The sequence below is a fragment of the Bos grunniens genome, chromosome 7, assembly GCF_055505025.1.
Source record: "Bos grunniens cultivar Pamir isolate PY7600 chromosome 7, Bosgru_T2T1.0, whole genome shotgun sequence".
NCBI classification, from domain to species: Eukaryota; Metazoa; Chordata; class Mammalia; order Artiodactyla; family Bovidae; genus Bos; species Bos grunniens.
In genome coordinates, this window is record NC_141171.1 from 68,929,117 (window position 1) to 68,944,267 (window position 15,151).

General features: G+C 42.9%; 1 protein-coding gene across 1 annotated transcript in view; it reads left to right on the top strand.

Annotated features, from left to right (window-relative positions):
• Positions 1–15,151, top strand: part of ITK (IL2 inducible T cell kinase) — a 62,738-nt gene that overhangs the window by 18,532 nt on the left and 29,055 nt on the right. Inside the window, exons 2-6 of the mRNA XM_086413754.1 lie at positions 734–838; positions 2,263–2,344; positions 4,643–4,771; positions 9,420–9,460; positions 13,418–13,569. Coding sequence (XP_086269880.1) covers positions 734–838; positions 2,263–2,344; positions 4,643–4,771; positions 9,420–9,460; positions 13,418–13,569 — 509 coding nt within the window. The remainder of the gene's footprint in view (positions 1–733; positions 839–2,262; positions 2,345–4,642; positions 4,772–9,419; positions 9,461–13,417; positions 13,570–15,151) is intronic.

Consider the following 15,151-nt stretch of genomic DNA (forward strand, 5'->3'; position numbering starts at 1 on the left):
CTCCTGCTCTCCAGGAGCTTTCCCCTGACTAGCCTTCCATGGAGCCTGCTGGTCTACCAATCTAACATCTCCTGGGATCCAAGGACAAGGACCTTTAGAAATCGGTAACATGTAACATCGTTACAAGCCACAAAGACCATTATATGAATTAGTTATCAAGGAATACATCCAGTAAGCTTCCAAGGAGATGAAACCTGGGGCCAGTATAACTGGATGAGATAGTAACAGAGCAGAGTCAGGAATATCCTACAGGGGTGCCATTGTGGGACCATGGATAACCAAGGGACACAGAGAAGGCAGATGTAGAAAAGAAAGGTGCCACTAAAAGTATTTGTCACCAAGCAGGTAAGGCCTGAGCTCACTTGCTATGCTAGTAAGGCCAGGGATAGGCACAAAACAGAAAAAACTGGCATGTGTGGGGTCTGCACTACCCATTCTAGCCAAAAGTTCTGCAAATGCTGCTATTTGTCACAAGTTCACTGAGATATAAGACCCAGCAGCTCAATGAACGGAGGTCCATCACTTCGTCAAGAAGATAATTCAAATAACATGTTCTCCCAGGAGTCTGCTTCAGAGTGTCCTTCTAAGGCACCAAGGGCCAAGAAGGAGCTTCTGGATATTTGCAGGGTTGGTTTACGATGGATCTTATCTAGTAATGGATTTCTAGAAGCCACCTGGACAAAAATATTGTCTTCCTTCTTCCTCAAATGGAATACGTTTTTCCTCCCCACAGAAAAAGCGCACTTTGAAGGGCTCCATCGAACTCTCCCGAATCAAATGTGTCGAGATTGTGAAAAGTGACATTATCATCCCATGTCACTATAAATATCCATTTCAGGTAAGTCCATCAGGCCAGGGGTCTAGTTCTTCATTCCTTGGATGGTGGTTGAAATGCTCAGTCACTGAATGAGAAGGTGGCACAGAGATGACTTAGACCACGCCCAGAAGAAATCTGCTGTGTTCTTTCAATGACACATTCATTCAACAAAGATTAATTACAAAATTTTGAAAAAGTTGTCATCCCTCATTTCCCTTTCCCTCATGTCTTCCCTACCTCAAAGAAAGTCCTAATTACTCTATTCCTAGGGGAAGGAAAAAAAATAATCAAGAGCCCCAAGCCTAACATTCTGTAAGCACAGTTTACTTAGAATTTCGGACAATAGATTACACTCCTTGGTTATAAATTGGTTGGAAGTTATAGAATAAAAAGACTCAGATTTTATAATCTGAGAATTATCTGGAGTTGTGCTGTCCAATACAGTAGCCACTAGCCACATGTGAATGCTTACATTTAAATGTAAATTAATTCAAATTGCACAACATTAATCAGCTCTGAGTCACACTAAACCACAGTGAATGAGTAAACATTTCACATCTTCAATAGCCACGGGCTAGTGGCTAATTTATTGGACAGCCAAGATTTTAAATTTCCATCACTGCAGAAAGTTCTATTGAGCAGAGCTGATGGAGAGTATCTTTAGTCTTTAGGTCATGACATTGTCTAAATCTTGTTACCACTCTTGATATTTATGGTTCTGAAAGAGTGGGTATCTTCTTACACATCCTGGGGTTACCATTCATGTTTGTCAATCTGAGGAGTTAATATTTCATTTTCAATATGGCATAGGAAAGAACTTTTTTCCTACTAGAAAAGTGACCTCCACAAGTTGGAATTTTTAGTACTGAAAGTAAAAGGAGTAACACGTATTTTTCCAATCATTGAAACTCCAATTACTAATGCATGCATGAAAAAACAACCTGGTGAAATCCAAAGATCTGTTATATAGTTAATAGTACTGCACCAATGTCAATTTCCTGGTTTTAAAGACGTATTTTGTTATGAAGATACTGTCATTGAAGAAATGTGGGTGAAAAGTATATAGGAACTCTGTACTATCTTTGGAAATTCCTGAATCACTTATTTCAAAATAAGTTTAAAGAAATCTAAGTTATATATTTATCATCTAATATCTTACTCTTTCATATGCCAGAATTTCTTAATCATTGAAAAATTAATGTGAGAAATACGCTGCCTAGTTAAGTGGGGAACTCTTTTCTCCAGCTGTTTTAATGTAGTGATGGTTTATCTGCACAGCATTCAAACATCTAGATAAAAAGGGCACTAGTCCCCAGATCACCCAGATGTTTGGCTTTTTGACAACAGCCTGAGACCCCACTCTCAGCCCAGTAACCCAGAGGGGCCTCTGTCAGTCATCCACCTCCGACTTCACTGCTCACCCTGAACTCTCTGTGCATCTCCAGGTTGTTCACGACAACTACCTCCTGTATGTGTTTGCTCCAGACCGGGAGAGCCGGCAGCGCTGGGTGCTGGCCCTCAAAGAAGGTAACTGACCTCCTGTGCGACTGAATCTCTGAGACCTCTAGATCCTCAAGAATGCTTGAGTTCTATGATCAAATAAAGAGCAGCTGATGGTCAAATATTTCTTCCTTTTGGTGTTGGTGGGGACTCCAAAAGTTTCAACTTGGGCAATAACCAGCACAGTGCAGGATCAGGCAAATCCTGCTAGGCACCTGTTTTTGTAAGGCTCTTAGATAAGGATGTTTTTAATATTTTTTAACGGTTCTATTTTAAAGGGTTATGTAAGTACCTCCACAATGTATCCGTTGTGTCTCCTGGTAAGCAAAACCAAACTATTTACTATTAGGCCCTTTAAGAAAATGTCTACTGACTCCTTGTGTTGAATGAAGAAAAAGAGCATAGGCCCTCAAGCTAGAGGACCTGGGCTTGAATCCCGGCTCTGCCACTCACTAGCCATGTGTGTTCAAGCAACTCAACTGCTCTGTGCTTCAGTTTCCCCCATCTATTTTTAACAAGGAGAGGAGGAGGGAATAATAATAATAGTATCTCCTTCCCTGTATTATGCAAAGTAAAATAAGTCAGACAGAGAAAGGAAAATCCTGTATGTTCTCATTTGCATGAGTAATCTAAAACATAAAACAAATGAATATCACAAAACAGAAACAGACTCACAGACACAGAGAGCAAACTAGCAGTTTCCAGAGGAGAGAGGGGTGGGAGGAGGGGCAAAATAGACGAAGGGGATGAAAAGGTACAAAATACCAGTCATAAAATAAGTCACAGGAATGTAATGTACAGCACAAGGAATACAGTCACTATTTTATAATAAGTTTGTATGTATGTAATCTGTACATACATGAGTCTGTACAATTCATAAAAATATTGAATCACTGTGTTGTGTATCTGAAACTAATATTGTAAGTCAGCTATGCTTTAATAAATATTTTTTTTAAAAAGTACCTGCCTCCAGAGCTGCTAAGAGTAAGTCTCTTGGAACTGACCAGGTCCATAGTCAGCATCCAACAAATATCAACTGGTCTTAAAGGTTTTCGGATCATTGTAAGGGTACTTCTTAGGGCTCACCTTCTCAACAGCATAATCAGAACCAGCAAAATATTTACATACATGAGATGTGGAACCAGGCTGCTAAGGAAAAAGCTCTAGCTCTGCCAATAATTAGTGTGACCTTGGACAAATTCCTTGACTTTTCAGTATCTCCATTTCCTTACTTGACTAGCAACAGATAGTCATAGGGTTATTGTGAGAATTAAAAGAGTTTGTTGTTGTTGTCCAGTTGCTAAATTGTCTCCAACTCTTTGCAATCCCATGAACTGCACCTCGCCAGCTTCCTCTGTCCTCCACTATCTCCTGGAGTTTGCTCAAATTCATGTCCATTGAGTCAGTGATGCTAGGACATGGCAGACACTTGGAATCATACCCAAAGAGAGCATTTAGTCTGTATTACTATCACTGTCATTTAGCCTGAAGGCCCAGCTTTGCAGGAAAAATAGATTCAAATATTAATCTAAGCAGCTACAGAGACTGATGGTAGGCAAGCCATCTGAAATCATGGGACCCAAGATGCCCTTATCTGAAAAATGAGAATAAATATACAAGTCTTATCTTCTTTCAAGATTGTTGTGAGTCTCAAATGGAAAGTGACAGATAAACTGAGAAGTGCTCTCAAGTTTAACATTCACAGGCACAGAACAAACACTAACATACAAAGTAATCAAAAGGGCCCCAACTACTCTCACTGGCCGCTCTCCCTCAGTGAAGGGATTTTACTCACAGGATGTTAGAGCTGAAAGAGGCATTTGAGATAACCTGTCAGTTTTTTATACTTTTTTTTTCCACCAGGAAAGCCTCTCTTCTCCTGTACCAAAATTTGACTTTACAGCCACAAATCTAGAAAGGATAAAAGCAAAGTTGCTATGGGTAGAGATGGGAGAGATGGAGTGATGAGAATCACACCCACTCAGTCTTCCCTGAGTTCCCTAAGGCATTTTTGTGGGGCCCAGAGACCCCATCTAACAATCCCATGGAACAGTGGGAACTGGGAATCAAATGAGGATTTTGCTCAACCCCAAGACATACAACTAACCAAAGGCACAGCTGGATAAGAATCCAGATCTGCTGATGCCTAAATTCAATATACATGCTTCTATGTGCCCAGGAAAAAAGGCCATTTTTTTCTGGCTACTCTAGGTAATACTCATGCAAGTTCACACAGCAGGGTCCAATCTCAAGGAATTGTAAAGTTGGTGGCTCTTGAGTGACTGACCTGGAAATAACTCTTCCGCTGGTGCCAACTCCTTTCAGAAACCAGGAATAACAACAGTTTGGTGCCCAAGTATCACCCTAATTTCTGGTTGGATGGGAGATGGCGGTGCTGTGCTCAGATGGAGAAGCTTGCAGTGGGCTGTGCCCAGTACGATCCCACCAAAAATGGTAAGTGATTATGAATTCCCTTTCTTCTTTGTATAATGACTGACCGCTTTGCTAGTAAGAAGTAAAGGTTCTTTGCTTCCCATCACCAGGGGTGTCCAGGATTGAATGCAAAATTGCACATTTTCAAAACTTACAGAAGATAGTCATCTGCCTTTAACACCAGTCTGTTGGTGTTTTTTCATCTCCAATGTGTGTGTATGTGTGTGTGTGCACTCAGACATGTCCAACTCTTCACAACCCCAAGAACTATAGCCCATCAGGCTCCTCTGTCCATGGGAATTTTCAGGCAAGAATACTGGAAGGGGTTGCCATTTCCTTTTCCAGGGGATCTTCCTGACCCAGGGATCAAACCTGTGTCTCCTACTAACCTGCATTGGCAGGCAGATATTTTATCACTGAGCCACTGGGGAAGCCTACATCTTGAGGCTGATGTCTTTATAACTCCTTGTTATTCAAAGTGTGGTTCTTAGACCAGCGGCATCATCAGCACCTGGAAGCTGGTTAGAGTGCAAATCTAGGGCCCTTCGTAGGTCTATTGGATCAGAATTTGTATTTTAACAATATCTGGATGCACGATTAAGTTTGAGAAGCATTGCTATACCCTCAAGTTAGGAAATTTGAAAGGCATAGTCTATTAAATCTGAAGTTGTAGAGACAGACTTATAGATATATAGAGATACACAATATTATCTATTAGCGTGGCATCGTATCACACGTGTTTATAACACAAGTTGAATTCTACACACTTGGAGGGATAAGAAAGTAAAACCAAAAATCTGCTTATTTTACAATGTGGTTTCTTCCCACCTCTACTTATTTGCCCTTGAACTCCACAGTCTCAGAGAGAAAGAGGCCTCAGCCTAAATGCAAAGTGGAAACAAAAGATGCTGTTCTTTGGCCTTTGAAGTCAAAGACCTAGGTCCTAGGGATTGGCGTTTGAATCATTTTTAATTTATGTATTGAATTTGGAAGGGGCGCATCCCAGATAGCTCAGTGGTAAAGAATCTGCTTGCCAATGCAGGAGATGCGGGTTCAGTCCCTGGGTCGGGAAGATCCCATGAAGATGGGAATAGCAACCCACTCCAGTATTCCTGCCTAGAAGATCCCATGGATAGAGGAGCCTGGCAGGTCACAAAGAGCTGGACATGACTGAGTGACTAAGCATGCATGCACGATGACTTTGGGCCCAGAATCCCTGATGAAGGGCAACTCCACTCTGATGCACACTTACATACATAACACTCCCACTTCTCACCACCATCTAGGGTAGATGGTGTGATGTAGAAGAAAGAGGAGGCTTGAGCACTCCAGTACCCTCGAGGTTACACAGTGAGGAAGCATGCTGCAGAGACATGGTTGACTAGGAACGACGGATCATATGGATTGTTTTCTTCCATCGCCCTTTCCTCTCAGCCTCTCTTACCCTACTTAACTTTTCTCATCTGTCAGTTTCTTTTTTGCACTAAAACCCAGTACCTCAGATTGACAGCCCAAGGCGGATGTGCTAAATGTAACACGTGGCTGGGTTTTCTGCGGCTTCCTGAGTTGTAGCCCCCCTTAGTGCCACTTTAAAAACCACTACTTCTCACCCTCCACCTTGGGAGAGAAAGTTCAGAGTTACCAGTCCCTTGGCCCAGAAAAGCATTTGCCTAGTTTTAGAAGTCAATGATTCCCTACATTAGCTCTATGGACCATACAAAAGCCAATATCTAATGAAAAAGAAATAGGTTTTATGTGGGTGGAATCAACCACAAGGACAGGATGGCATGGGCTTGCCAGTGACTGAAAGCTCTTTCCAAAGTCAAAGTTGTCTCCAAATTCCTGCCAGAACCTTGCTGTAGGCCCTTGGATGGGTCACTTGGCTAACAAGGACCATGATGTCCTCATCACTAAAATGGAATGGGAAATTTTAGGGGTCTTAAGGCGAAATATTCTCTAAACCCCTTTCCAATTCTGAAATCCTTTGAATCTGTTTCCATTTTGCAATTTTCTCCATGCGTGTAGTGGCTATTCCTAGGGACACAGTATTCCCCTCCACCGCGTGGTACACACGATAGAGGTGCACGGAACATCGGAATGGCTCACCAGGACAGGGTTGGTCATGCTGAGCTCCTCCCCAAATGAAGCCAGGGTCTAACCGCTGCACAGTCACTCTGCTGATGGTCCTGCTTTTGCAGGACCTCCTGCCATCTCCTCATCTGAGTCTGTTCTTATTCTCCCTTCTTCTGGTTTGGTTTAAGTAATCTCATGCACCATAGTTTTGACAGACTTAAGAGCAGTTTTCAAAAAGCAAGGCTTGTAGAATTCCCAGTGTTGGGCACAAATACAATGAGGGTCTAAGAGGACAGGGCTTTGGGATGAAAGAAAAAAAAAAAAAAAACATCTGGTGTGAGTTCCAGACCCTCAGTATCCTTCTCTGTGACTTCATATTTGTTACTTAACTTTCTGAGTCTCTTAGCCAGTTTTCTCATCTGTAAAGTGGGAATGATGATAATAAATAGTTACTTTCTGGAGTTGTTGGGAGGTTCAGTGGGGTTGGAAAAAGTTCTTAGCACAGCTGCTGGCACTTCGTGGGCTCTCTGTAAATGGTAACCGTGTCTGCTAGTCATTCTTTTTGTGGAAAGAAGAATCTGAAGCTGAGATAGTATGCGTGTGTCTGACTGGGAAGTAACAGAGGTCACTGCATTTAAAATAGGCTCTGTTATATCAAACCTCAGGCTTCCCAGGTGGCTCAGTGGGTAAAGAATCTGCCTGCAATGAAAGAGATGAAAGAGATGCAGGTTTGATTGCTGGGTCAGGAAAATCCCCTGGAGGAGGGAATGGCTACTCAGTCCAGTATTCTTCTGGAGAATCCCATGGACAGAGGGGCCTGGCGGGCTATAGTCCATGGGGTCACAACAGAGTAAGACATGATCGAAGTGACTTAGCAAATATTCAACCAACAGCAGCACCCACGTATGCAGCCAGAACTAACCCCACATACAAGTTTTACCACATACAAACTTCACACAGAGGGGAAGGAAGAAAGGTAAGAGCAAGGCCAGAGGAAGAAGAGATCAGGCACCGAACACTCAGGGCTGGAAAGTGCCCAAGACCACCCAGCTTGTATGTGGTGGAGTTGGGGTTAAGGTAACTGGCTCTTGGCACCAAGCTGAGTGCTGTAATGGAACCATGTTTCCCACTATGTATGTATGTTTCCTTTGTCTAAGTTAATTGCACACCTAATACCCCAGTCTGCCCTTGATTATGGAGAAGGCAATGGCAACCCACTCCAGTACTCTTGCCTGGTGAATCCCATGGATGGAGGAACCTGGTAGGCTGCAGTCCACGGGGTCGCTAAGGGTTGGACACGACTGGGCGATTTCACTTTCACTTTTCACTTTCATGCATTGGAGAAGGAAATGGCAACCCATTCCAGTGTTCTTGCCTGGAGAATCCCAGGGACGGGGGAGCCTGGTGGGCTGCCATCTATGGGGTCGCACAGAGTCGGACACAACTGAAGCAACTTAGCAGCAGCAGCAGCAGCAGCCCTTGATTAAGATGTCAGCACAGGGTCTGGGCTCCAGTGTCAATGTATGAATCTCTTCTCACCACATCCCAGACACGGCTGCCCAGTTCCAAGTCAACCCCCTGCAGAGATACGGTGCTCACCACCTGTTGATGCCACCCACCCCCTGCTTTTCTGTAAGTGTTCAAGAAGTCTTTGAACCGAGCAGAAGCCTAGGCACTGCATCCCCGTACCACACAGACACACAGCTTCAGTCCACTGATTCCACACTGGGCCTTTTTAGTGCCTTAAACCAGGAGTTCCTAACCTCTGAGATCTAATGCCTGATGATCTGAGGTGGAGCTGATGTAATAATAATAGAAATACAATGCAAAATAAATATAATGCACTTGAATCATCTGCAAGCCACCCCTTCCCCCACCCCACCCCCTGGATTCCTGGAAAAATTGTCTTCCACGAAACGAATCTCTGGTGCCAAAAAGGCTGGGGACTTCTGCCTTAAAGGAGAAATCCTAAAAGACACAGATGAAGAGATAAAGGAAAGAGAGAGGGAAAGGGAGAGAAAGAAAAAAGGAGAAAGGAGGAAAGAAGGAAGAGACTGCAGAGAAAGCGAGACATGGAGACACAAAGACATAAACACAGAGAGGTGTTGGGGTGTTGTCTGGAGGAATCGGCAAGAACAAATACTCAGAGCCTTAAGATAACAGCCTTCTCACAAAGCAACACGATGACCTCTCACCTCATCCACCCTCTCTCCAAGCCCACAGGGGCATCAGGAAGCCAGTGAGTCACGGTCCCCCTGAGTTACCAATTCCAAGTCCTGGTTCAGCAGGTGGAAGTGCCTTTGTGGAGGCTCCATGCCTCTGGGGAAGGACATACACTGAGACCCGGGGAACCCCTCTGCACTAGGCTTTTCCTGGGGTACAGGAAGAGGGGCTTCTGGAAGTCTCTGGTGTCTCCTGGAAAACTAGATCAGGAACACGCAGGCTGAAAGAGATAAAACCCAGGCCCTGTGTCTCATCCTTTCCTCCTGCTGTTCTCTTTGGGGCCTCTTTTCTCTGAAAAGCCCCCAGCCGTTCATCTCCAGCTGGGCACATTCGGTTTCATGCTCATTTTCTTTTTCTGTTTTTCTTGTTTCAGCTTCAAAGAAGCCTCTTCCTCCTACTCCTGAAGACAATAGGGTGAGTGAAAGCACAGGTCTGGGCGCGGGGAGGCGGGGGCCCAGGGCACCTCGAGCTGCTGCTCTGGTGTCGTCCCGCTTGGGTTTCCCATCTGCTCAGGTTTCTCAACCGTGACCTCGTTGTGATGCAGCTGAACTCAACACTGTGGGTTTCCTGGGCCCAGCTTGTCTCCTGGGTGGGTCCAAGTAAAATGACCACTCAGCTGCCAAAATCTTCACTCCACCGCCTTCACTCAACAAACACTTCTCGGTATCATACTGTGCATCCAAGTACCTTGACTAGGCTGGGGCCTAATAACAGCTCACAGCCACATAAAATGATGTATTTACTCCACCCTTTGACAGACAAGCATTTTGGAAGCATACACATGAGAACACTTCAAATTCTTCAAAGCAGGTCCACACTTTTACTAGTTATTTCAAAACTCACCCTCTGTTCTGGCCACTTCAGAAGGTTATAGTTTTATTCTCATGTGAAAGCTTGGGAAAGCGAGTCCCACGAGAAGTTATCCCAAGGCCATTCGGTAACTTAGTAGTCAAGTTAGTAGGCTAGAGGGTTCCTGGTGTGGTGGTCTTTAACTCGAGTGGTCGTTCCCAAAAGTGTGGTCCCTGGACCAGCAGCATCAGCATCACTGGGGAGCTGGTTAGAAATGCAGATTCTCAGAACTCCTTCCCCCCCACCCCAAACCTCATCACCCCATCAGACCTTTGACACGCAAAACTTTAGGGAAAGGGACCAGTAATCTGCACTTTAATAAACCTCAAGGTGATTCTAAGGCATGCTGGAGTTTGAGAAACACTGGTCTAATATACTGACTTGCAAGATTTAAATGATATCAAGTCAATTCTCGGGAAGCTATTTAGTCAAAAAGACAAAACAAAACAAACCAAAAAATAGGAGAAAAAGCAATCTTAGCCCTCACTTTATGGTAATACCAATAACGATATCCACATTTGAGTAACTGGTCTTTATTCTAGAATATACTGATTCTACTCCCTCATGCTTCTTCCTGAAGGGTGAGCCCTGCTTTTTTTCCAGCCAATATGGTGACATTTCAAACACTGGCAGCTTCCCCATAAGAGAAGTTTTACATCGCTCAAAACTGGGATGACTTTTAGATTTGTTGTCAGCCCTCTCTCACACAACAAGAAAGAAGTGTATTTAAATTGCAGCAGAAAATGGGCTCTTTTCCATTTTACTTCATTCATCTCCTAAGACCATTTCACCATCACCCTTGAAAATATGGTTTGGAATCCCACTGCCCTGGCTCGTGGGTGGTTCCAATAGTCCCACCTAAACCCACATCTCTGCACCTTAGGCTGGCTTGCTTCTTCTGGTTTTTCACTATTAGTGAAGGTGAAAGTCAGAAAATAGGGCCTATCCACCGCCCCTTGGACACCACCACTTGGCTTCTCAGACTTCTTGGAGGAGCAGCTTTAGGACACCAACCACAGGGCTATTGGAATCATGGTTGCAGTTTCAATCACACATCTAAATCCACAGCAACATTTATCTTGAATTACTTGAAATCACTTCTCCCATCACCTTCATGTTGTGTTCTACACTAAGTGATGGCATCTTGAGTTGGCATCTATAGAGGCTATACTTTTAATCTGATCTGAGCAACAGGCCTGATGCTTAGTGTGAGAGAGACTATGGACTGGGGACAGTTCTTGAGGGTGGAGGGTGGCTATTATTGGTCAGGATAGAAACCATCCATGATCAGAGTAGAGAACTCCAGGCCTCTCTAGCCTGTGGGTGCAAATGAGGTTATGTTTCACTCTTGGTCTCCCCACGTACACAAGAACTCAGCCCTTCTTCGAGGCCCATCCCCATCAACCCAGAAGGACTTCCTGAGGGGCCACCCAGACACATGTCTGCCTACGCCCTGGCTTCCTTGTTAAGTCACACTACCCGTGCCACTCCCACCTGGGAGGGCCCAGTCTCAGCTGGGTGGAGCTCTCCCCAGCTGGGGTCAGGAGCTCTCAGAAGTCAGGACCATTCTGAGACCAGCAGTGGAGTGGCCAGGAGACAGGACCATTCTCCCATTCCATGACTCACCTCATCTCCTGGGCTCCCAAATAGCCCTTCTGGAGCCCAGAGTCTCAGTTTCTCCAAATGCCATCCCTTCATTTTCTCAGTATAATCTCATGGTTCTCAATCCTATCAGACCCAGTACTCCCTTTTTCTGACAAATATTTTATAAAGCCCCCTTTATTATAACAAAAAGAAAGTAAATAGATAATACCACTTATGTAAACACATACTTTCTAAAAGAACCAATAAATGTTCTAACCATAATGTTTAAAAAAGAAAATGAAATAACTTATACAAACCCATACATATTTCTATATATAAATATTGGGCATGACTATACTGGACAACATAATAAAACACACCTGTATTTGAATCCTGTTAAATTTGGCAGCTCAAATGCAACTGTTCCAGTAATGTAGTATCAGTGACTCAAAGACAGTACTACCATCTATGATACACTTTCCAAAAGAGCAAACAACTCTTGGTCAAGTTCTGAACTAAACAAAGTGTAATCCACCCTCTACGTAAAGGGTGGCTTCCTCCTAGGAAACCAAGTGCTTCATATAAGGTGGAGGTAGGATCTAGGTCAGAGTGTTATTGTACATTATTACTGCAAGCGGCCTTCTCTGGAATATCTAACAGGACGTTCAAAAGTTGTGGGATGCTGCATGTGGGATGCTGCAGGGTGTTTTGCATCCTTGACCCTCTCCCATTCAATGCTAGTAGCCACCTCAACCTTTGCGACATTCAAAACACCACCACAGATGTCCAAAGTACTCCCTATGGAAAGGTTTCACATTGTTTGAGAAACCTGCTCTGATCTTTCTCTTAAAAATAATTAATCAACCAGTTGGATCTATAATGAGATGAATACCTTACTATATTTTTCCTTTATCCTCCTGCCCTTGAACACAATTCCTTCCTCCATTAGCTGTTAGGGTGACAGCCTCAAGCTCAACAACTCTCATCTGTAGTACTCAGTATATCATCTCACAAGCTCCACAAATAATCTAGGCTTCAAATCCAAACTGTATCAGTATGACAACATTTTATTTTTTAATCTCCAATATTTTTATGCCACCAAATACTTCAGTGCACTCAGAGAACTTCTGATTTCCCATCACTGACTCTCACTCCAGCCAGTGATCTCAGTCTCTTCCCACATTTGCTATCTCACAAAGCCTGCTAACCTCTAGCAGGTGTGCCCACCCTGAACACTTGTGACTCCTTTACATGAGGACCTCTTCAGTCTTTAATATCTCATCCTAAGAAAGATACTGAAAAACAGTGATACAAGCAAGAGAGCCCACCAGAGGAACAAGAGATCCCATGGGATATAGTAGAGAAAGCATAAGAATAATTCAATTGCTAAACTTGTCCCATCTTGGCCTCAGTTTCCCTATTCTAAACAAAAGAGTGGACTAAATGATCTCTCAGAGGCATTCCAGCTCCAACAGTCCGTAATTCTATGGATCTGGACAAACCCAAAAATAAAACTAGGAAAGCATGAACTAAATGATATAGTGTTGACTTCATCACCTTTGCCAAGAATGTGATGCTCCTAGCAGAGAGTCTGTGAATTATGATATGGCTTAAGTAGAGAAACAAGCAGATTTCTGTGACGAGCATGGCTGTCTGGAGCTCACTGAGAGTCTGAGTTTACCACTTGGAATGGGAGAGGCAGCGAATTCCAGGTATTGCGTGTCTTTGTGTCCTATTCCATATCATGAGCCTGACAATGAGAAACCCAACTAGAGGAAGGTGAATGGACTCAGTGAGTATCCCCAGTGGATCTGAGGAACTGGTGTCTGACTGGCATAGGTCCAAGAGCAAGTTACAGCTCAGGGACTTGCTGACCTTGTTCCACAGGTTACCTCCTTTCTCACATCTTTGCTTGATTTTGTCGTCTCCCTCCTCCAGCGGTCACTTCGGGAACTTGAAGAAACTGTGGTCATTGCCCTGTATGACTACCAAACGAATGATCCACAGGAACTCATGCTACAGCGCAATGAGGAGTACTACCTGCTCGACAGCTCTGAGATTCACTGGTGGAGGGTTCAGGACAAGAACGGGTAAGGCGCCTGGGTGGCTGCTGTCCCAGCTTTCAAGGGGAGGTGGGAACAAAGACAGTCCTGCCTCTCTTAGAGCGACCATGGCACTGAGTTAGGAGAGGAGAGCAGAGACAGAGGAGGAGAAGGAAGAAGTTGCTGAAAAGGGTCTTCCCCTTCTCAGAAGAGCCTGGGAGGCAGTCACTCACCATACTTACTCCCCGGACCTTATCAAGCCCTCCCAACCTCCAAACTCATCTAAAAATCTTCTGGGTTTTTCCACTGATATCCACAGTTTGGGAGAACAGCAACTTGTTCCACAAAGCACCATTGTTTTTGAGTGCTTAAATGAGGCTGAAGATGTATATGCCATTGTGAGGGTCTTATTGTTGGTGAAAGCAAAAGGCGTGTACAGATGGTGCAGATTGGTGGTTACATTAAGAATAATCAGGGAAAAAATACTAAAGATTTAGTTAAGCCAAGAGCTGTGAACTAGCCATCCATATGATTCACGGAGAAAATAAAGTTGTACAAATACAATTTACCCTCAATGGGACTTTTGAATGAAAAAAAATCTTATGACCCCTTATCTGAACTGAACTACAAGAAATTACTATTACTGACCTTTAGAATGCTCTGGGATATATATGAGTTTCATACCAGTGGTTAGTTTAAAGTTACCAGATTTACACTGCTTAATAAAGCTGTATATTTTCCTTTAAAGATCAGAGATATTTACCTATGTCCCAGAATATTCTCCAGAAGATGATTTCAATAACTGCATAAATCCAACATAAAAATGTACCATAATTTAGCAAATTTCCTTCTTGGGTGCTTAGGCTGTTTCTAATATTTTGAAAATATTAACAATGCTACAGTTAACATCTTTATATATTAAGGGTTTAAACATTTTCAAAGTATGAGATTATTATTAATTTTAACATAGTTTTTAAAAGATAATGAAAACACTCCATTAGTGCAATATCTGGATAGCCAATGTCGATGTTTTATATTACAAAAACTAACAACAGAGAGAAATATACATAAAAAGAAGCCACCCTCCATTTGTCTGCACATCAGTTCTAAAAGTATTCATTGTTAAGTTACTTGTGCATCCTAGGCAAAAGAGTTATACATATAGAAATGCATCCTAATTTTCATTTGCATTAAGGTGATTCATTTTGATCTTCACCTTGCTTTTAACTTTTAATGATATATCTTAAAGATATTTTCATATCAGTGCATACAAATCTACCTTATTTTTTAGGTAAACATATAGTTCTAGAATGTATGATTGTATTATAAATATTTAAATAATATTTTATAGTGGGACATTTAGTTTCCAGGTTGCTTTCTTTGTTGCTTCACACAAGGCTGCAATGAAGATCTTGCATTGTGCACGCTCATGTAACTTAGAAATCTTTTGAAATACATATACTTTTGAAAATATATTTTTTCTTTGGGAAAAAATACATAACTCACATTTCTAACTATGGAACTGGTGAGTCAGACTATGTGACATCTTAATTTTAGAAGATAAATCCCTCAAAAAACTTGCCAAATTTTACATTCCCCACCAACAGGGTATTGGAGTGCCAACACCGAA